A 19,959-nucleotide genomic window follows, 5' to 3' on the forward strand; every position below is an offset into this window, starting at 1 on the left:
GCTAACTCTGCTCAGCACGCCACTGTGGTTTACCCTTTTCTATATTTTAAGGACTTAACCACGTAGCCATGATCAACATTCATGGCTTATTTGTATGGAAGAAAACCAGTCCTCTTGGTAATTGAGTGAAGGAGCGAGAAATATTTGCATGCAGAAGCCACATTCCCAATTTATGGTCCTTCCACTCCCCATTTTTTACACTTTTGTAATTCCCATCCGGTAGATAACTAATTAACTAATACATCAAGTATGGGTTGATTCCTGCCGCTGGCAAGGAGCCCATATGAACCGGTACGTGAAAACCCAAGGAGGGATTGGTATCTGGAGATGCTAGACCTTTAACCCCCAAAGGCGACGAAACGCCTTCCACATGGGACGAATGCATAGACCACACTTTACCGATCGGTTGCATCCTAAATATATGATCTATTGTAAGCCTAGATGTGATATTTAAATACTTTTAGTCTTTTTGAGGTCGCATGCTTCTGTCCTGCTGACCACAGTCACTAATTTGTGGCAAAATCGATGGCAGTCTTCCTGGCCTTCTCGCCCTCGTGCCTGCATGGCTATAGCCGTAGCCCCAGCGTCACTCAACATCCACGCAGGCACCTGAGGTTATCTGCACACTGGCCTGATAATCCCAGTCAAGTGCCTACAGGTATAGCGCCCACGATTCTCCTTGTTTGCAGCAAAGGATGGCGTTAATGCAGATGTGGCGAGTAGTTAACTAGTTAACTAATTAGCTGACTAGTTTGTTGGGCGTTACACCAGCATGCTCTCCTATAGAGGGCTAGAACTAGTTAAGTCGACGTGTCCCAGCGGCGAGTCATATCTGGATACTTGCGCTGCGGCGTGTTTAACAGTCTGTATGGGAGTGAATGTTTGAGAACGGTTGGTCATGCCATTTTGAAGTGAGTAGGCCACCACACTGGGTTCTGACCCTGATCCCACCAATTGCTACCGATTACCCGATATCCTTACTGCTGGGGCCGTACTTTGCACACCTTAGAGATGGGGTATCAATTGACGAGACCTAGGTCAAAGAATCAACCCGTTATCCCGCGAAAGAAAGCAATGCCATTTTCGTTAATCACACGCACCTGGACTTGGAGACAATTCCAATTTCACCGGTTCTGTCAATCAAGCTCTTTGCATATAGACCTCTCTTCTATTTCTCTGCCCAGTGCATATTACAAAAAGGACAGGAGTTTCTTCGAGATAGCGCTTGTTTAGGTTGATTAAGGATGGCTCAGAGTTCGTAGGATAGTTAAGCGAGCATCCATGGGGTGCTCTTCAGTGATTGGACATAAGTAGTTAACTAACCCTTAGAATCCAATAGAGCCTATCGAAGTCGAGCCTTTCAAGCCTCGGAAGGCTCCCAGGAATAGCATCATTCAATGACGCTTTGCTCAAAAAATTCATAAAACATGCAGCAATTGTCCTTTTAGCGGGTATCATATGCGGGTAAACGGCCACTGCACCCTGGCCAGCCAAGGTGACTAGTTATCAGCTTAATAATAATCGTATCTGCGCTGTGCTCTTCGTCTCCTCTCCTTTTCTAAAAGGGCGACCCCGGTCATCAAAATCATGATATCCAGCTGTTCCCCTGCAAATGCATACTCTGATGTGTCAAACAATTCAATCTTTCCCTTCTTATTCATGCTTTTCAATCCGTTATTGGCAATAACAGCCATGATTTTTCCGCTCTCCTCGTCAACAAGCTTATAATTGCACGCACTTAGCTTGGAAGGTTTCGACGATTCCACTCCCATAGAATGAGTCCTCTTCCAGACGAAGGCACGACGTCCAAATTCTGGCCCTCGCTTCATACTTTGAACTAGAAGCTCCATCTCAAATCTATACGTTGAATGGTCACGGCTTTCCCTTGTCAGGTCTTCCCAAGTCATATCTTCGGCATTCGTGCTGACATGGCCGATCTCGAATACATCATTGTTAAGACGGTCGTGATAGCTCTTTTGCGGTTTAGGCATCAATCCAATCTTCGAGCATGTCGAGAATAAGACAAATTTGCAAACGGCAGCCAAGTGTCCCTTTTTATCCTCTCCCCGGTAGAGGCTTAGGTCAGGCGTCCCTGGAGTGAAGTACGAGTTGTCAACATGGTATAGAGGCCGTTTCTGCGGGTCTGATATCTTATAATGTACCGGGAATGAATTGTATATGTGAAATATGCGTGAAGATGGAGATGATGGCAGAGAAGTCAGGGGGGAAGACGTTGATGTTGAGGGAGATAACGGCCAGGACATGATGGCTGCTTGTTCGTTGGATAGTGAAGAAATTTAACAAAGTGTGAAAGAAAAACGAGAGACGGTAAACGGGCGAAGAGACCCGTTAATAAGCTGGTTGACATTTCCCAGAAAAAGTCAACGGCCTGGCCTGGCTGGAGCAGTTCTCCTCTTTTTTATGTTATAATTTATCTCCAGCGCTGCTTGTCTCTTCTCTGGCCGGTCTCCACTTCAAGGAACAGCCGCGGGCCAGCAAGATGGGGCTCAACAACCGTTTAAGCTTAACGCGGACTTGGCATGCGCTTTGTCCCTCCCAAGCGCGCGAAGAATACGACGAGATGCCGGATCGGGATTAGGGCGAGGTGGAGGCGCAAGTCCGCACGCTGCCATCAACGCGTCAACCATCGTGCAGCACAGCTCCCGCGGAGACTATCCACATCGGAAGTTACAGCATTTCATTGCCTTCTCTCACGTCTCTCCTCCATGTGAACGTGTCAGGCCGCTGACAAGCCTTGTGGAAATCGCGCGAGCTCCAGCATGACCAGCGACCAGCGGAAGCGACTGAAGACGTCGCACAAAGGGATGGATCTCCAATATGGAAGCGAGCCTGGAACTTCTCCACGGATAAAGGAGCCTAGGAGACCCCTTCGAACCACGGTTCGAGTGCCCTTGAACCTACTCAGTCACCATAACTAGTTAACTAGCCGGTAGCGGGCGATATCCAGCAAGCCATCTTGATCTGTTACGCGAATGTCTCGGTAACTAGCATGCTGTACCCACGCCGGTGAGTCGGGCCGTGAGGTACAGCGGCAAACTCTTATTCAAAAGCAAGGTGGACTTGACTCGGTCTTGGTGCCCTAGTGTTTGGAGAAGCCACTGGGCTCGAGATGTTGAATGTCCCTGAGGACCGAGGGATGAGAAGCAGAAGCTGACCTGTCTCCCTCTCTTTCCCCAGGGCCTCAAATTCAAGAAGCTACCAGAACTCGATTACACCCACATTATCTGGACCAACAGGCTTCTCAATTTCACGGTCTCCGAGGGAGATAAAAGGTGCCCTTTCTTTAAATACCAATCACGGACCTACCCCCCGGATCGAGAGTTCTCAAGGCCCCAGATCCGGATATCCCAAATTAACGAACGCGTCTTGGATGCAAACAGCCCTCATAAGTATTGAAGATTTTGTTCCATTTAGGGCAGGCTTATGCTCATTGCTCCTTTTTGGAAGGCGGCAAAAGTTCGAAAATATTACCATTTTGAGGGCTGGTCGACTTGCTTTTTGGCATAGTGATATGCCTTGCATTGCTTCCCCGAGGATCCCAGTTCAAGAACGTCGACATATGCAACCGTTCGTTTTATCGTACTAGCAAGGTTTTAGGAGACATATACTTGCTCTCTCAGATACAATGGTGACCTGATGTCAAATTTTCAAGCAAGCGTTAGCCCTGGATTTAAAGGCTATGGGTGAGATCTGATGAACAGTGTCACCAAAGCAGACATGATATTCCGCTGCACTTGCACATATATCCCACTATTTCCTGCGGAATACTTACACTCTACACGATATACAGGCGCAAAGGGTCGATTAATCACTGCAGCAGGGTCGTGTCGGCCAAACATTACCGAATTGGACCCCCGCATCCTCAATGACGCTGCGGAGGTTTGCCGGATCCGTAATAATTGCCCGAGTCGTGGAGTAGTGTGTGGTGGTGGATACACTCGAATCTTGCCTCCAAGACTCAGGGGAAATAATTCAGGCCGAACTTGACCCCCTGTGCCTTGTGGAGGTTGGAGAGCTTATCATGGCGGATAATTTCGCCGAGAGTGGCAAAATTTCCGAAAGGTGATTTTTTTTACTGGATTAAAAGTTGAGGGTGTCATTTATGATAGTGTTCTATTAGGTGTGTTGGATCTCGTTCTAGGTAAAGAACTATTCATCGTGCAATAGAGTAGGGAAGCAACACCTTCCCTGCACTTTGGCAGCTGAATCGATATCGGCTGCAACCATTAGCACATACATGTTTGGATATGTTGGCTATAAATAGCAGCTGGATTTAGTACCTTGTCTGACGCAGGGGGGTTTCTCTACCGCTTGATTCACACAAGACGAACCGCGATAAGGCCTCTATTGAATCGCTGCATTCTGGTTTGGCAGCAATTCATCAGAACCCCGATTTTCTGGACCGAGGCTGAAGAAGGTTTTTCGCAGCGAAGTTCTTGCATCATAACCAAACTCGGAATATTGATGTCATCGGACCCCGGAGTCAAGACCATATTTAAACACGGCATATATATATTGTGCACAAGAAGACACATACGACTCTGGTTGATTATGCAGCAACACGGACATTCCATTATGCCATATTCCAGCGAATATTACTTCTTTGCAATTTTCATGCTTCGTCCCAAAGGCTAAATCTATGTTCATATGAAATAATGCCTACACCCACTACTATTCTCCTCCCTGATGGTTACACGCTCAATGTAACCCCAGTTTTTGGAGGATTTTCCTTTAAGGCTGCTAAACTTAACTCGAGTGAAGGGAGCCTTTTACCGTCAGGATGGTCAATCGTGATAAACTCCCTGCGTGAGCCTAAGGCCTCCAAAGCTGAGGCAAATTCTGATGACTATTTTGACGAAACCCCCAAAAACGAAGACAAGAATCCATTCGAATGGGAGTCAAACCGTTACACCCACCCAACCCTAGACAGCGACTATTTCTTCATATCATCAATACACTTTGCTTCAAGTAAAGCTGTTGTACCCAAATCCATCGCAACATGTCAACTTGCACTGATTCTTTGGTCAACCTTATATTGGTACTTTCACCAAGCGGCGCCGAGTAGCCGTCTCACTACCAAAGAGTCAGCCGCGGTTCCAGAACGAGCTCGACCAAGGGGGGAATGGGTGGTACATATCAGGCATGAAGGGCTTCTTAAGGGCCGGAACTTATTGCTCAAACTGGAGAGGATGGGTCTGGTTACAACAGAGAACTCAATCGTTGGACTTGAAGACCCAAATGGTCCTCCAGAGAAGCTGGACATGTTCGTCAGCCGTAGGAGCTTTTGGCAGATCGATCCTCATATCTTTCTCTTCTCTCTTACGCCTGATATGACTCCGAAGTCAGAATCGCCATCTCGTTCAGGGACTAGCTCCCCAGCAGAGAGCTACAACCGGGGTAATCGGATGTCCGCTTCCCCTGCTCCTCTTGGGTCATTTTATTCCAGTGGCCATGTACCATCCTATTTTCCTCCGCCACCAGCCCAATGGGTCATGCTTGATGGGTGGCTTCGGCATCCAATCCGTCAAAAACCCCCTCGCCAAGGCGAAACATTCTACATCCGCCACATCCCTAGTCTACAGAAAACGCTATCATTTCGTGTTCCGAGCCTTTTTACAACTTCGCCGCCTGATACGGAGGAGACTGCGTTAGGCCGGTACCATAGAGCGCTGTGCATAAACCACAACAACATGCTTGAAAGTATCAAGCCCCTTGTGCTCAAACCTCGGGGATCAGACCTTGAATTCCTGCATACGATACTAAACACACCGAAAGCTAAGGAAATATGGGGTTCAGGCGGACCGGTTAATATTCAAGATGAGTTTATCAAGGCTCGCCTTACCTCTAAGCACCTATTTCCTGCACTAGGATGTTGGAACGGCAAGCCGTTTGGATATTTCGAGATATTCTGGGTCAAGGAGGGGTCGGTCCAGCGACCGTTGCCTGTCCTTGTTGACGATTTTGACCGTGGTATTCGATGTACAGTTTTGGATGAGGAAGATAGAAGGCCTCATCAAACCCAAGTGTGGCTAAACGCACTTATCCATTACTGTTTGTTAGCAGACAACAGAACCCAAGCTATTGCTGTCGGACCTAGAGTTGATGACGAGGAGTAAGTAATGCCCTTTATTATCTACACGCTTCCAAATCAACTAACAGCTTTCCGACAGGTATCTTTCCAGTCTTATCGAAGCGGGCTTCTATAAGGAAGGAGAGTTTGCCCTCCCACAAAAACAATGCGCTATTATGAGGCTCAAGAGGGCCAATTGGGAGGCTCCAACGCTTTGACATATACGGTCATTCTGATTTATTATTTATTCTGTTTCTTTGTAGTTATTTAACCCTTCTTGTTTTAGCGTTGAACCAATATATCTGCTGGGGTCTCGCGTGACAGGTGAAAAGTAAGCATATCTAGTTTTGGATAGCTGATCTAAACTTTTCTGATATGCTATATCAATATGATAGTATTAGCAGCCACGCGAGTTAAACCAATTTGTGGCATATAGGCAATAAAAAGCTGCGATAACTCGGGATATAGTTTCGTTGCGAAGCGGCTGATAGACACCGACTCTAGTAAGGCCACGACATTGGCACGTTAAAGTAAGCCATTTGAAATGACGTCTGATATCTGTGGATGTTCCGGGTGTTAATTTTCCTTGGCCTCACTACCAGCCCCTGTATTAGCCTTGCCAATTTTTGGCTAGGAATAAAAGGGGTTGGTGAAGTGCATTGAAGTGTAGTACCTCCATGGCAGGCTACCGGGTCTCATAATCAAGGAGAGACTACCCTTGATTTTCAGCTTCTAGATAGCTGAAGGCCTTCCATTTGTCTCATTAATGTCGAACTGCCTTCCTCCTCCTCGACCCCAACAAATTCCACACTTGTTTTTGGCCGACTTTTATTCAATCCTTCAAGAAGCATACACGCCTTGCATATTTTTTGGCTCGACATATAACCACACTTTTCACATTGTCCTATCGTTTGCGTCTTTAGGGGTTTTTGCTTCTTGTCACAGCTCTGGATTGCCACAGACGGATGTGACGAGATAGATTTTCCGGGTTTCTTTGGCAGAGAAGATAGTGATATCTCTACCTCGCGAGACTTAGCGTCTTCATCTTCAGTGAGCTTCTTCTCCATATCTGCCATTTCTCCGCCGCTGCTTCTTCCATTCTGACTTCCACAACCGCCTGTGGAGAGCTCATCGACTCCATTGGATTTTATGGATGAGCACCCGATGCCTCCACATACCTCAGCTGGCACCAATTTAGCCATATCCTCCCCGCTCCGGACAATATCGAGAATAGCGCTAGGCCGAATTCTCTCCAGATCCTTGATAAGGGTCCTGGCACTCCCCCTAAACGCTTCTGGGGAATATATGCACTCAGTGCTGAAGTAATCAAGCTTTTTATGGTGAGCATATAGAACAATCTCCTTTTCATACGCATATTTCAAAGGCTTGCTCCTTTTGATATCGCTGGCGGCCGAACCCGTAATTATGCTGGTCGAGCGTGCAAGACGAGGAAGGTCACCACGTAGTAAATTCATCATAACCGTTTCCGCAACATCGTCGGCATTGTGTCCGGTAACAACGTGCTTGATATTTAGTTTTGCAGCGCCACGGTCAAGAGCCTGGCGTCGAAAGACACCACAGTATGTGCAGTTACCCTTTTTCCCAATTTCTGCAACAACCTGGTCCATTGTCCAACCATATAGTTCTCCATAGCTGACTATTTCAAGTGGCATTTCGTATTGGATCGCATTTCGCTTTACCGTCTCCAGACTGTCATCACGGTAGCCCTTTATGCCTTCGTCAATGGAAAGTAAAACCAGGTCAAGGCCATAATTATATCGCTCGTTCAATGTCTTTAAGACAGAAGCAAGAACAGTACTATCTTTTCCACCACTCGCACCAATAGCAACCCGTTCACCAGGAACGAAGAGCGAGCCGTTTGTGATTGTTTGATGGGTTTCCGTTTCAAAAATGGTAAGGAAGCAATCTTTGCATAGCTTATGGCGGTTTTTCGGTCGAATTATAACTGCTCGCGCAGCCTTGCAGTTGAAACATAATGTTGGAGGCATGGTTATATCTTGTTTCTTCTTGGTCTTCCGCTAGTCACTTCTTTCTCATCACTTCGAGTGTTGTTGCTCATTAATATTAATTCTTGGGAGGCAGATTTTTGTTATCGATAAGCCCGCCGTAAATTAAAGTTTGATCCATTCACGTGCCATAGTCGCTTAGTCACCTTTCATAACTAGCGTATTTTAACCGCGAAGAAGCGCGCGTCTGCTGTTTACGTCTCTTGTCAATAAGGACAGATATTTTGAGGGTTGATGCTTTTAAATATCCGCATGTTGACGATACAAAAAACCGGAATTATGAATGACATTTTCTATATTTCTATAGGCAAGAGTTGCTAGAAATCGAACAAAACGCTTGCTACCACAAGTTCAGAACTCAGTACCGTCTCTAGGGTTTCCAATTTACCCTTTTCGCGACAAATCGCGCAACATAAACCAGACCTAGCAGCACAGGGACTTCTATCAACGGACCAACGGTGGATGCCAGCGCTTGGCTACTATCAGCACCAAATGTTGCAATTGCAACAGCGATAGCAAGCTCAAAGTTATTACTCGCCGCGGTAAAACTCTGCGTTGTTGACAACCGATATCCAAAGCCCAGTCGATAAGTGATGTATAACGTACTGAAAAAAACAATGATGAAATATACCAGAAGAGGTGCAGCAACCCGAACCACGGATACGATTTGATCAACAACTTGCTTTCCCTGGGAAGCGAAAAGTGCCAGAATGATGAACAGCAGCCCAATCAAGGACCAAGGACTAAGCCACTTGATGAATATGTTATCGTACCAGACGGGCCCAGCAGTCTTCCGCAGTGTAAATCGGGTGACTATGGCAGCACCGAGAGGTATTCCTAAGAACACAGCAACGCTCTTTGCGACGACTGGATAGGACAGCGGGATTGTGCCCTCCGAATGGCTAATTATTTTGATGAATAATAGCGCAAGAGGAGCAAAGAGTACCATCTGCAGTAATGAGTTGATAGCGACTAATATCGCACAATATTCATTGTCCCCTCCTGCAAGGCCCGTCCAAATGAGAACCTGAGCGAGGGCAGTCAGCAGACATGCGCACTAGGAGATGCGAATCGGAGATATACCATGGCAATACACCTTGCTAGACCAACCAGAATCAGCCCCTCTCGCAATTCAGGTTTATCCGGTAGAAACGCCCACGCAAGCGCCAGCTTTGAAATGGATACATTAGCAAGTTTCTTGGTCGCTTAAGCTCAGATCAGCATGTTCCTACCATAAGGAATGGAGCAATTATCCAGTTTATGAATATGCTAAAAGCCATTTGAATCCATATCTCACGAGTTCTGAACACTTGATGCAAAGACTCGAAGCGCACTTTACACAGAATTGGGTACATCATGACGAGCAATCCGATGGCTTCGTGAAAGTACCGGTTAGTATCAACCTCGATCTAGTCATCAAATAAAGGCTACAGAAGATGGTCTCGGCCCAAGAATCAAGGCTGAGAAGCATGGATAACTTACAAATCGGCAGCGAAACCCCCACAAGGGCACCCTTCTGTAAAGAGCGTCCTATGTTATCAACAAAATTTCCGAGTATTATCCCGATTGCCATCGCTAGAAAGATCCATAAGGCCAAATATCTGTCTAGAATACCCAGGTTTCTAAATATCGATGTTGGCTCCTCTCTTTCAGCCGAAGGAGAATCCTGTGGTAACTTTTCAATGTCTTTGATTTGGCCTGGAGCCCCACCTCGACACTCCCCCATTTCCGTCTCTGCTGCTGAAGCAGACATAACTGGCTTGGGGTATCAGAATAATGCTGTCGACATTGACCGAGATAAGCAACACTTACGAAGCTACAACAACGCCTTTGTATGATGCTTTTATTATCGTCACACTGGCGCTTTTCCCACCAATGCCAAGAAATACATGTCATCAGATGCATATCATTGGTCAGAATCTTAATTACACGTGACTTTGACGCGGTAGGGATTATTTGACTTTTACTTGAAAAAAAAAAGCCGAAGCAACTACAAGCTTAAATCTCAGAAGATGAAGGAAGACAAGACAGCTGTGGCTGACTAAAATGATTTAAGGCGTATCTGATGATGAATTGCTAGTATACCCTCTGCATGATCGCATTCCATCCATTAGTATCCGAAAAGCCACATAAGGAAACCCAAGGCCTAAATGATCTATCTTACGAGGTGTTAGACCGTGAAGGGGAATCTTCAAGACGGGCGGGAGTCATCTTACCAGAATTCCGACTTGGCCAGTTTCCACATTGCAGAATGTTTAAGCAATTCACCATAGACACTAAAAAAAGGTATAACAAGAAGAGAAGCCCTGGAATCCATGACTTTTCCGGCAAAGTCACTCATGATACCGTTCACTGATTTACTATACGTCACGGTTTTTGCTGTCAGCAAATGCTTGTTTTGTTTGACACCCACCAAAGAGCGATATGATATCACCGATGTAAGATAGGATTTCAAAACCTATCTGACACAGGTTTAGAATGCTCGGGAATTACTCACTTGCTAAATTGAAAATAAAAGTGAGTGTCAGTTCTTCCGGGTTGGGTTCTTTTTCTTAAGGCTTTCCTGGGAAAACTTACAGCGCCACCTCCAAGGAGGCCTCCAGCCAAGGGCAAGCCTTTTACAAGGCCTCCAGCTGGTAGATTGTCAACAGCGGATGGTGCGACCTTGCCGGCCTTGAATAATCGATCAGCAAGTCACGATCTGAAGATTTGTGCGATGTTTACTTACAGCGCCTTTTGCTGATTTCTGATAGGGACAAAAATGCCACGTTAGCAAACTGCTCAACTACAGCTGGTTTTTCAATCAGTGATGTTGATAACGTACGGCGAGAGTAGCAGCACTCTAAAGAAATGGTTAGCAAAGTAGTCCATTACTTTTCACGGGTTCCAGCCTTGACGATGTGTCGTGTCCATTGGTACGGTGACTTACCCCAAGAGTTCCAACAACAGGGAGGTCTCGCTCTTCAATAGGGGCGGCAAGAGCCAAAGCACCGGCAAAGAAGACAAGGACAGCCTGGAACTTCATTTTCGTAGATAGGTTCTATCTCTTTGTTAATACATGTAATTTTTATATTGGTAGGCGGGTGCTAGCATCTGGCAAGTTCACCTTGATAGAGTTTGGTTGGTGAAGGAACAAATGAATGTGAGTAAGGAGATGGGATAGTAGGAGAACTAAACGAGTGAATGGATGATATTGAAGAGGCCAGAAATAAGAGGATGAGGAGGGTTCAATGCCTGCTATTTAACACCAGCGACCGGGTGCTGTTGGTGTTGATGCTGCTACCCCTGATTCCGTGTCATGGCAAGACGGTGCTCGACCCGGCGACGTCGTGTAACATACTTGCCGTCCGATATTTTAACCTTCTGACTGTTTTCCTTAGTTCATGGCAAGCCTTGGAGTGAGAAAGTCGAAGTCTGTTGCGGAGATTGTCTACACGGATCAGCAGTTTCTGTGAGAGGTCTCACAGGGCAACATTTGAATGTGCATTGGCAACGCAACGCTCAAAACAGGTTTCTTCACACACCGATCAGCGTCAATTTCATGATGCATCGACACCGATTTACTTGATGGACGGCAAAAGGGGTCGAATATCAGTACTCTTACTGGCCATTGATCAACAGGTACCTGAACGCGCATGAAATAGTAGGGGAAATGTCCTCGCACACGTCGTCGACTAAATTATATAGCCGGCCTATCCCGCAGGACAGCGCCCCTGTGTATGTACCTGATCTCCGGATTTTTGGACTATTTTCTGTTCTCGTGTAATTTAGATGACGTGCCATATCGCCCCCTCTCCTATTTTATATAGTGACGGAGCACAGATTCATTTCGCAACCGGCGGTTAATGCCACCCAAAAAGGAATATCAGCCTGCTTGGGTTGAATATCCCCGCAAAATAGAATAGTCTGTTGGTAGAAGTTGGAAGATAGGGCCAACGCATATCCGTCTCATCTTCTCCATAACGATGGAGTACTAAATCCACTTGTGCTTTTACGGCGGTATCTCAGGGAACTCGGGCTCAGATGATATCTGATTTATCTGGAGAGGGGGCGACAACGCTGCATGTGTGGATCATGGGGTACAAAGAGCCCATTGAGACTCGTCCCCAGGGCGGGTTGGTCAAGTAGCTGAGCTTGGTCACTGGACGGGATTTCATGTACCCAGAGAGACATGGAGGACACGATCAAGCGTTGACTCCTTCTCCTGCTGGGAAACGGAGCCGTCTTTTGCCCACCAGGATAATACACAATCAGGTGAGAAGAGAAAGAAATGCAGAATATTACTACGAACCGGGAAAGTGTGCATAGTATCATCCTAGTGTATCTTCCGTCCAGATGCCATATCAAGGGGATGATATAGCCATGGGGAAGCGGGCGTAAAACGCAGGCGACTCTGTTTATGCCTTCTACCAGTTTCAATGCCTTCTGGGTTATTAGCCATAACAAGAAATACTCTGGCCCCCATGCAAAGGATGGGATAGATAGAGCCTTCTTATGCATAAGTAGTTATTCAACTTCATCACTCAAGAAGGGGTCCAGGGCTAGGAACCTGCAGAAGGGGAAGCTCCTTGACGCAGCAGGACCCTACGCTGGTTCTGCAAGATGCTTTGCTGAGCAATCTCCAGTTGGTTATATGGAATCTGCATGATTCTTTTCCAAACAATTCTCTTTCAGCCAGAGTTTCATTGCTTATGGTCACTTAGGCGTTGGCTCGGCTGAGCTGTGTTGTTGGTGGTATATAGTTGAGTTAGTGGATGAGGTCAGGTCCTGGAGTCGAAGCGCTGAGCAACAGCAGCCCGTGCAACGGCTAACGAACTGACCAGTTGATTAACTAACTAGCCATGCTATTTTTATCCTGCAAGAGAGGATAACCAACGAGCCATGCTGAAGAAACAAACTGTGATATTAATAACTCCTGTTATCTGTTGGGATCGCCAGGCCCAAGAAAATGGGCGGCTAGAGAGAGCATAAAGGAAGCGAGAGGGCTCGAATGTTGACGAATCGGGAAAGGCTGACTAGTTAGTTAACTCGCTGGCCGATGACGTAGTTAACTAGTAGTTAGAGATGGCGTTGGACCTCGAGACATCAAACAGCATCTTGACATCCAAGGCATCAAAGACGCGTTACCGTCGTTCTAATAAGGCGAACCCTTGTTGCCTGTCCCCTCGACGTTTGCGATGGATAGTAGGCAACAGATAGGGGGCAGACGGCTCTAGATGATACCACTAGATGGCACTGCTAGCATCCGCCATGCTTGGCTGTCATCATGATGCATACATACATAACATGCACTCCGCCTCAGGAAGATATGAAAATACACCATTTTGACCCGAAAGCGCGATGGTGCGCTTCACGACAGACAAAGGAGGCGTGTAAATAAGTAATTCATCCATGGACGGGAGAGAACCTATAGGCAATGGGTTCATTGGTTAGTTAGCTGTCTTGCCAGAGACACGAGTATAAGGCCTCTCAAGTAGGTAACTTCCTTAAATTTTACACTGCACCGCGATGCTAACATTGTGATAAGGTACGCTTGACATAAAAGAATATACCAGCCATGTGTGCCTGCTTAGTTCGCTATGAGTGTTACAAAATGAGAAGAACGGTTTCTGGGGTCATTTCACCTACCTTAGTTACATGATCTTCGAGACAGACTTTGCCATGCATAGAAGTCGGTCTAAATGATGCCTGGACTGTCCATCGCAAAAGACGAAACGCAGAAGTTGGCACCTACGTTGGCGGCGGAAGAAAAGTCATGCATGCATGGGCTAGTTATAGAGGCCTAATACCGACTGGCACTCCATCAATCTCATCCGATTCCGCGGTTTCAACTTGCCTAGGTCTATCAAAAATGTGCAGGCTCCCTCGACCGAGTTCTTCCCTGTTTCGAAGCTTCTGGTGCTGCCCAATCGTTTCTCTGTCCCGCTAAAGCTGGAACTGGAAGTCGTACCAGTCAGGAAGGCCGTTGAACGCCAACAGGGGCATCAGTTGCCTGTATCCAAGGTGCCGAGGGTTCCTAGCCAGGGGCAGGGATGCAGCCAGTTCCTTCATTCTTGGAGACTACGGAGTACCCATGATCAAAACTCCCGCAGCCGGATCTTCAGGTTCCGTGCTCTGTATGGAGCCGCTCACAGATCCAAACTCCTTCCAAGGCACCCTTGTTTCAGAACTAGTTTAAGTAACAATAGATCGGATGGAAGGCCAAAAGATGCTGTGAATTCGCTTTCAGAAATTGTGGCGTTTCCTAGAAGACCCACGTTGGAAGCCAGATTCCGGCTGCCGAACGGTGTACGACAAGCCGAGATCATGATGTTTCCAACTCCATCCCATCATTCAAGAGGTGCCCTTTCATACCTGGAAATGAGTTATTTGTTGCGTCCCCTTAATTGGAAGAAGGGTGAAGAGCACACATTACATATGCGCTGATATTTTATGCAGTTGCGGGGACTGCGATATAATGACAAGGGCCAGCATCCAAGGGTGCATAAAAGTACAAACTAAACAACGAGTTAGCTAATTAACGGCCTGTTCTATTTCTGTGATCAGAGTTAGCGCCTGGGTGGAACTAGAATCGCTGAAGGAACAGGCCGTCAGAGCATCCGAAAGAGCAATCAACCAAGCAGCCTTGGAGCCAACAGTTAAGGACTGGAAGGAGTTTCAAGCAAGCCCACATGTCATAAAAATAACAGCCTTGCACGCTCGATGTCTTCTTACTAACTCTATGTACGATCTCGGCTTGACGGGAGTCTCTCGCTATGGCTATGATTACGGCTACTATTGGCCCCAAATTTGGTCATCACCAGGATCGAGTCGAGCTGCCAAAGAGACGGGCGACCGAGTACGACGAGTACAGTCGCTCAAGTAGCTCCGATAACACAACCAACTACGCTGCTGTCTACTCTGTAGGGAGTTTATGATTAACCATGAATAATGGACGAGCAGTCCACCGATGTGCTGAGTTACACACTAATGTCTAGCTGCATGCAACGGCCTAGAGGAACGGGAGAACGGCCGCTGTACGCTGCTGTCCTCCTATCACACAAGCTTAGGCTCCGCTCCCATGACATCGTCCCAGCATCAGGAGAACAGCGACAGGCGACAGGCGACAGGCGACCGCGAGAACGAACAACGCATCAGGAAGGACGAGGACTCGTGATGAAACACATGATAAAACACGACTGCAATGACAAGGGCGTCTCTCGACTCAGCGGCATCCACGTCGCTCGTCAACCACCACCAACGAAGCCGTGTTGGTTCATGCTGGATGCTCAGTCGCATCAAACCCACCAGACAAGACCCAAGGGAATAAAAATGAAAAAAAAAAAAAAAAAAAATTCTTCATGCATGCCGCCAACGACACGGGCCCTTTTCCCCGTAACATCTAAGCTTGTCGCAGAATGGAGGACACAAACAGCAGTACGCTCGTGGATTGGCCGGCCAGTGTCGTTGAGCAGGGGTTATACACACGCTACACCTAACTCCAGAGTGACAACTTATATTCCAGATACGACTTACGATGCAGGCAAACAGGCCTGGCCTGGATGGAGAACAGACGATAACGGAATATTATTTTACGACCCAAAAGTCAAAATAGTCAACATGATAAGAGCATACGGAGGGGCTGTCTGGTGCTATCCATCTGGCGTCAGAGTAACTACACTAAGTAGACTCTACCCTGCGAGGTTGGTTAGTCAACTGCCTACCTAGGCAGTGGTAGTGAGGGCATCTAAAGGCAATCTAACGGCCCGTGGAAATGCGCCGGGCTATCAACCAGGACAAGGCGGAAATCGACATCCATCAACATCGACAGCTCAATCAGGCAACGCCAAAAACTGCCCAAAATAGTCAACTATATAGGACCCCAAAGAGTCATCATCGTCGACCAAAGCAGGACAGGCCAGGAAGACAGTCTCAAACAATGCATGAAACACTTGACGCCCGTCTGTCTGCATGATGTGATTGGGCCTGCATCTTCCCTTCACGCTTGACCATCAACGAATGATCTCGCCCGCAAGGCCTGCATCTTCAGATTGGCGCCCTCACCTGCATCCAGAGCAGGCATGATTTGGCCATGCTGGTCTGGCTTGAAGCTTGGCCACTGTGGATCACGTCTTCTTCTGCTTCCCTTTTGCTTTTTCCGCCTTTCGCTCTCTCTTCGCTCTGCTCGCCCTGTGAAAAGAAGAAAAGAGGAGGATTTGCTGCTATTCTTGTCAGGGGGCCTTGTAACATCATCGCAGATGTGAGCGCGTATTCTTGAACGCAAGAGGTCAGACCAGCCTCCCGCCCATGGGTTGCTTCCTCGAAATAGAACGCTTGCGTTGATCCATGGCTGGCGGTTAGGTGCTCAGCTCCCTCTCTCGGCCAGTCGTTTGTCATGGGCGAGCTCACGACGGGACCGCTAACGCATCAGCAACCGCCGGGCCCAGGGGTGGACGACGGGAGACAGGCAGAATACAGCCTTTTCTTTGCCTCTCGAAGGTTCATGCTGTCTTTCCCCAAGAGGCGCTGTGAGGGTATATATTCATGCACCACACACTCCCCTCCTTGCCTCCTGATCTCTCTGCCTCCTCCATTTCTTTTATATCACTAAAGCAGGTTCTCTTGTATTATTTTCTTTCTGTTCTCCTCCTTCGCTCTCTTTGGTTGCTTCTTCTTCACGAGAACTAACCACATGCCTATTCCCTCCCTCCTTTTGCCCACACATACATAATATTGCATCAGAAGGCGTTTGATACGTCTCACGAGTCTCTTTACCTTTAACCATCTTTTATACATTTATTAGATCTCATTTTTCCCCCATACCACTTAAAAGCATTTTGCATTTTGGTTTTTGGTTTTTTTGGCCCTGGGTTTATCATCGTCGACTTTACTGTCCGCTGTATCTGGAATACTCCGCCGGCCGTCGGTTACACTTCTTGCAGAGATCTGAATAAGCCAGCGACTTTACCCCCTGCTTCTGCTTCGACGAGGCATTCATCGAGACCTGGCGACGGAAAATCCGTCTTTGCTCTTCTCAGCTTGTCTGGACATCTGAGTAAGTGCTGCCGACCCCTGGCGTTTGCATGCATCACCCTTTTTTTTTTTGCCCCCTCCCATCACAGCCGGCCGATGGACAACCCCATACATCTACATGCAGGCATGCGGACTACCCCCTGTGTGGCTGTCGGCCGGCCGCCTCTTCTTGCATGCATTCTCATTCATCCTTTGAGCGCCGGCATAACTAACAGATGCAGCAGAATAACATCATCGATCCGCCATTACTTGCTACTTTATTTTACTTTACACCGCGACTCTCTACGGGTTGCCCTTTATTAGCCTGTCTGCTTTATTCCGCTGGCCGGAATCCCTTGAAAGGACAGAACTGCTAAGCTTCTTTAATTTACAACATTATATCCATTTTCCAGCTCGACAAACAACCCCCTTTATCTTCCTACTACTCTACATCTAACGATACCGGGTTGATCTCAAAAAAACAGGACGCATTCTACGAGCAATACCAACTACTCCTGCTTCTAGTCCTAATATCAAAATGGCGAAGTCCAACGTTGCTCTTAACCGTGCAGCTCTCAACGAGTTCATCTCTATGCCGGTTTCATGCGAAATGATATCTTACTTGGCTAGACAATCATCTATGGTTATTAGATGCGAGGACCGTGCTATTCGAGGACCAGTCACCCAGCAAGGGACTCTCACACCGCCAGCCTCTCCCGATCTCAAGGCAGCTGACGAGCCTCATCTTCCTCCCCTGCCACCATTGGAGTCGTTCATCTTCTCTCTTGTTACCCGTTCTCATGTCGAGGTCCCTACTCTCATGACATCTCTTGTCTTCCTAGCACGTCTAAAGAACAAGCTGCCACCAGTCGCCAAGGGCATGCGATGCACTTCCCATCGTATCTTCCTCGCTGCTCTCATTCTGGCTGCCAAAAACCTCAACGACTCGAGCCCAAAGAACAAGCACTGGTCTAGATACACCCTGGTCAAAGGCTATGAGGGCTTTGGCTTCTCCCTGCCAGAAGTCAACCTGATGGAACGCCAACTTCTCTATCTGCTCGACTGGGACACCCGTGTCAATGAGGAGGACCTCTTCATTCACTTCGAGCCCTTCCTTGCTCCCATTCGCAGCCACATCCAGGCTCAATGTGACATGGAGATGGAGCGTGAGCGTGAGCGTGAACGTGAACGAGAGCTTGCCGTACGTGCAGCTCTAGCTCAAGCATCTCGTGACCAAAGCCCTGCTCGTGGCCCTAGTGACTATGGCATGCAGGCTGGCATTTACGATTCTCCCCGTTCGATCGCGGACAATTCAAGTGACCGCATCGCTCGTCATAAACGTCGGCAATCCCTGCAGCGATCGGGTCGCTCTATTTCCCCGCCTTCTGTCCTCGACCTGCCTGCTCTCGGCCATGCCGATTCCAACCACGGCTCCTCGTCTCGATCTTCCAGTTTGGCTCCCAGCTCCCGAGGAACGCCGGCCAGCATCAACACTGCCTCATCCTTCCATGAAGTTGTTGTTGCTGACGGTAGCACAAGCCCTAGCTCTTCTCACTTGGCCTATAGCTATGTCGACATCCAGATGATGCGCCCCAAGCCCAAGAGTCATGCGATCAACTTCCCAACCGAGATACAGCCACAGAAACGTGCAAAGACCGCAGGATCAGCCACCGGAGGAATCATTTCTAGATTCTTCGGCAAGGCCCGTCCCGTCATCTAAACTTGAGAGACTCCTTTTTGTTCCTTTTCCTTAATTTTCCTTTGTCAAATCATACCAGCCTCCTACCATCCATTCCCGACTCCTCATTCATACATCTCATTCCTATATCACCAACACACTCCGAGCTGGACTCGTTAAACATCCAGCTGCCCATTACCATGGCATGTGCGCAGACCACAAGCTCTGATCCTGGCTTTCCTATCATATTTTCCTATCTTTCTTTTTTTTTTTTTCCTCTCTTTGTTTTCCCAGCTAATGTACTCTGGTGACATATGCATCTAAAAGGCGTTGATTTTTGGGGTTTCATGCATTTTTCTCATTCGTTTCGTCGTTTTTATAGAGCAACGCTCGCTTTGCACTGCTCTTTGACCGAACATCCATGGATGTCTACGTGTTTAGCATTACTACACTCTTTCCTTGGTACACTTCTTACAGATTTAATAGGTAATCTGATCTAGATGAAGTGATGAAGTTTTCTGCTCTAGCTTGCCTTGTTTTACAGATGCACCTGACCCATCGATTGCATGGCTCTGGTGCTGGTCGTCTTTTTTGGGAAGAGTGTTATATATATAACCGTATAAATGTTGAGTTTTATTATATTGCGTATACACAAGTGATCTGTGAGCCGTATATCTCTAGAAACCCTGTAGCCTCTTCGGTTCCGTGAAGGTAACTAGCAGGATCATATATAGTTGATTGCCTTTTGAATGAAATAACATCCTTTGCCGTTGGATATACCTTGGATATCATGGCTATCAGTTCCAGTGGTGCAGGTGAAGGAACCCTTTGCAACGGCACTGGTCCGCAGTATTGAAGAATACGGTGACCGTATAGACATGGCCGAAGTATAGACCCAGCCCCTGTTTCCCCCCAAGATCTGCTGCAACCCGTCACAGCCCTCCATGGCCGTTTGTAGGCGGTCTGAAGTCTGCAAGATGACTAGCGGCTTAACAGTGATAAGACAGGTCATTCCGGTTACGCTTCGCCAACGGTCGGGCTCAATAAAGAGATGAACATGAAACTTGGGTACTATGGTCCGGGTATATTTTTGTCGTAGTAGTTGTACAATGTGTCTGGAATACAGTGTAAAAAATAGAAAAAAAAAAAAAAGTTCAAACAGCCTTCGCTAT

The 19,959-nt window shown here is 47.3% G+C and overlaps 7 protein-coding genes across 7 annotated transcripts; 3 read left to right on the plus strand and 4 right to left on the minus strand.

Annotated features, from left to right (window-relative positions):
* Positions 1–1,511: 1,511 nt before the first annotated feature.
* On the minus strand, positions 1,512–2,264 carry ARB_01364 (uncharacterized protein; the record flags this gene model as incomplete). The annotated part of the gene is made up of 1 exon (XM_003012359.1): positions 1,512–2,264. One exon carries the CDS (start codon positions 2,262–2,264, stop codon positions 1,512–1,514), a length of 753 nt encoding a protein of 250 aa, XP_003012405.1.
* A 2,412-nt stretch (positions 2,265–4,676) lies between these two features.
* On the plus strand, positions 4,677–6,309 carry ARB_01365 (siderophore biosynthesis protein, putative; the record flags this gene model as incomplete). Its single annotated transcript, XM_003012360.1, has 2 exons — positions 4,677–6,133; positions 6,204–6,309. The coding sequence occupies 2 exons, from the start codon at positions 4,677–4,679 to the stop codon at positions 6,307–6,309; spliced, it is 1,563 nt and encodes a 520-aa protein (XP_003012406.1).
* A 507-nt stretch (positions 6,310–6,816) lies between these two features.
* Positions 6,817–8,100, minus strand: ARB_01366 (uncharacterized protein; the record flags this gene model as incomplete). Its single annotated transcript, XM_003012361.1, has 1 exon — positions 6,817–8,100. One exon carries the CDS (start codon positions 8,098–8,100, stop codon positions 6,817–6,819), a length of 1,284 nt encoding a protein of 427 aa, XP_003012407.1.
* Positions 8,101–8,488: 388 nt separating this feature from the next.
* ARB_01367 (arsenite efflux transporter (ArsB), putative) lies at positions 8,489–9,067 on the minus strand (the record flags this gene model as incomplete). The annotated part of the gene is made up of 1 exon (XM_003012362.1): positions 8,489–9,067. The coding sequence occupies one exon, from the start codon at positions 9,065–9,067 to the stop codon at positions 8,489–8,491; it is 579 nt and encodes a 192-aa protein (XP_003012408.1).
* A 487-nt stretch (positions 9,068–9,554) lies between these two features.
* ARB_01368 (uncharacterized protein) lies at positions 9,555–10,163 on the plus strand (the record flags this gene model as incomplete). The annotated part of the gene is made up of 2 exons (XM_003012363.1): positions 9,555–9,950; positions 10,068–10,163. 2 exons carry the CDS (start codon positions 9,555–9,557, stop codon positions 10,161–10,163), a joined length of 492 nt encoding a protein of 163 aa, XP_003012409.1.
* Positions 10,164–10,330: 167 nt separating this feature from the next.
* Positions 10,331–11,143, minus strand: ARB_01369 (uncharacterized protein; the record flags this gene model as incomplete). The annotated part of the gene is made up of 4 exons (XM_003012364.1): positions 10,331–10,576; positions 10,696–10,751; positions 10,847–10,895; positions 11,048–11,143. 4 exons carry the CDS (start codon positions 11,141–11,143, stop codon positions 10,331–10,333), a joined length of 447 nt encoding a protein of 148 aa, XP_003012410.1.
* Positions 11,144–17,647: 6,504 nt separating this feature from the next.
* Positions 17,648–18,829, plus strand: ARB_01370 (uncharacterized protein; the record flags this gene model as incomplete). The annotated part of the gene is made up of 1 exon (XM_003012365.1): positions 17,648–18,829. The coding sequence occupies one exon, from the start codon at positions 17,648–17,650 to the stop codon at positions 18,827–18,829; it is 1,182 nt and encodes a 393-aa protein (XP_003012411.1).
* Between the last annotated feature and the right edge of the window lie 1,130 nt (positions 18,830–19,959).

Source organism: Trichophyton benhamiae (assembly GCF_000151125.1).
Source record: "Trichophyton benhamiae CBS 112371 chromosome Unknown Abenha-G-c-208f01.r1, whole genome shotgun sequence".
Lineage (NCBI taxonomy): Eukaryota > Fungi > Ascomycota > Eurotiomycetes > Onygenales > Arthrodermataceae > Trichophyton > Trichophyton benhamiae.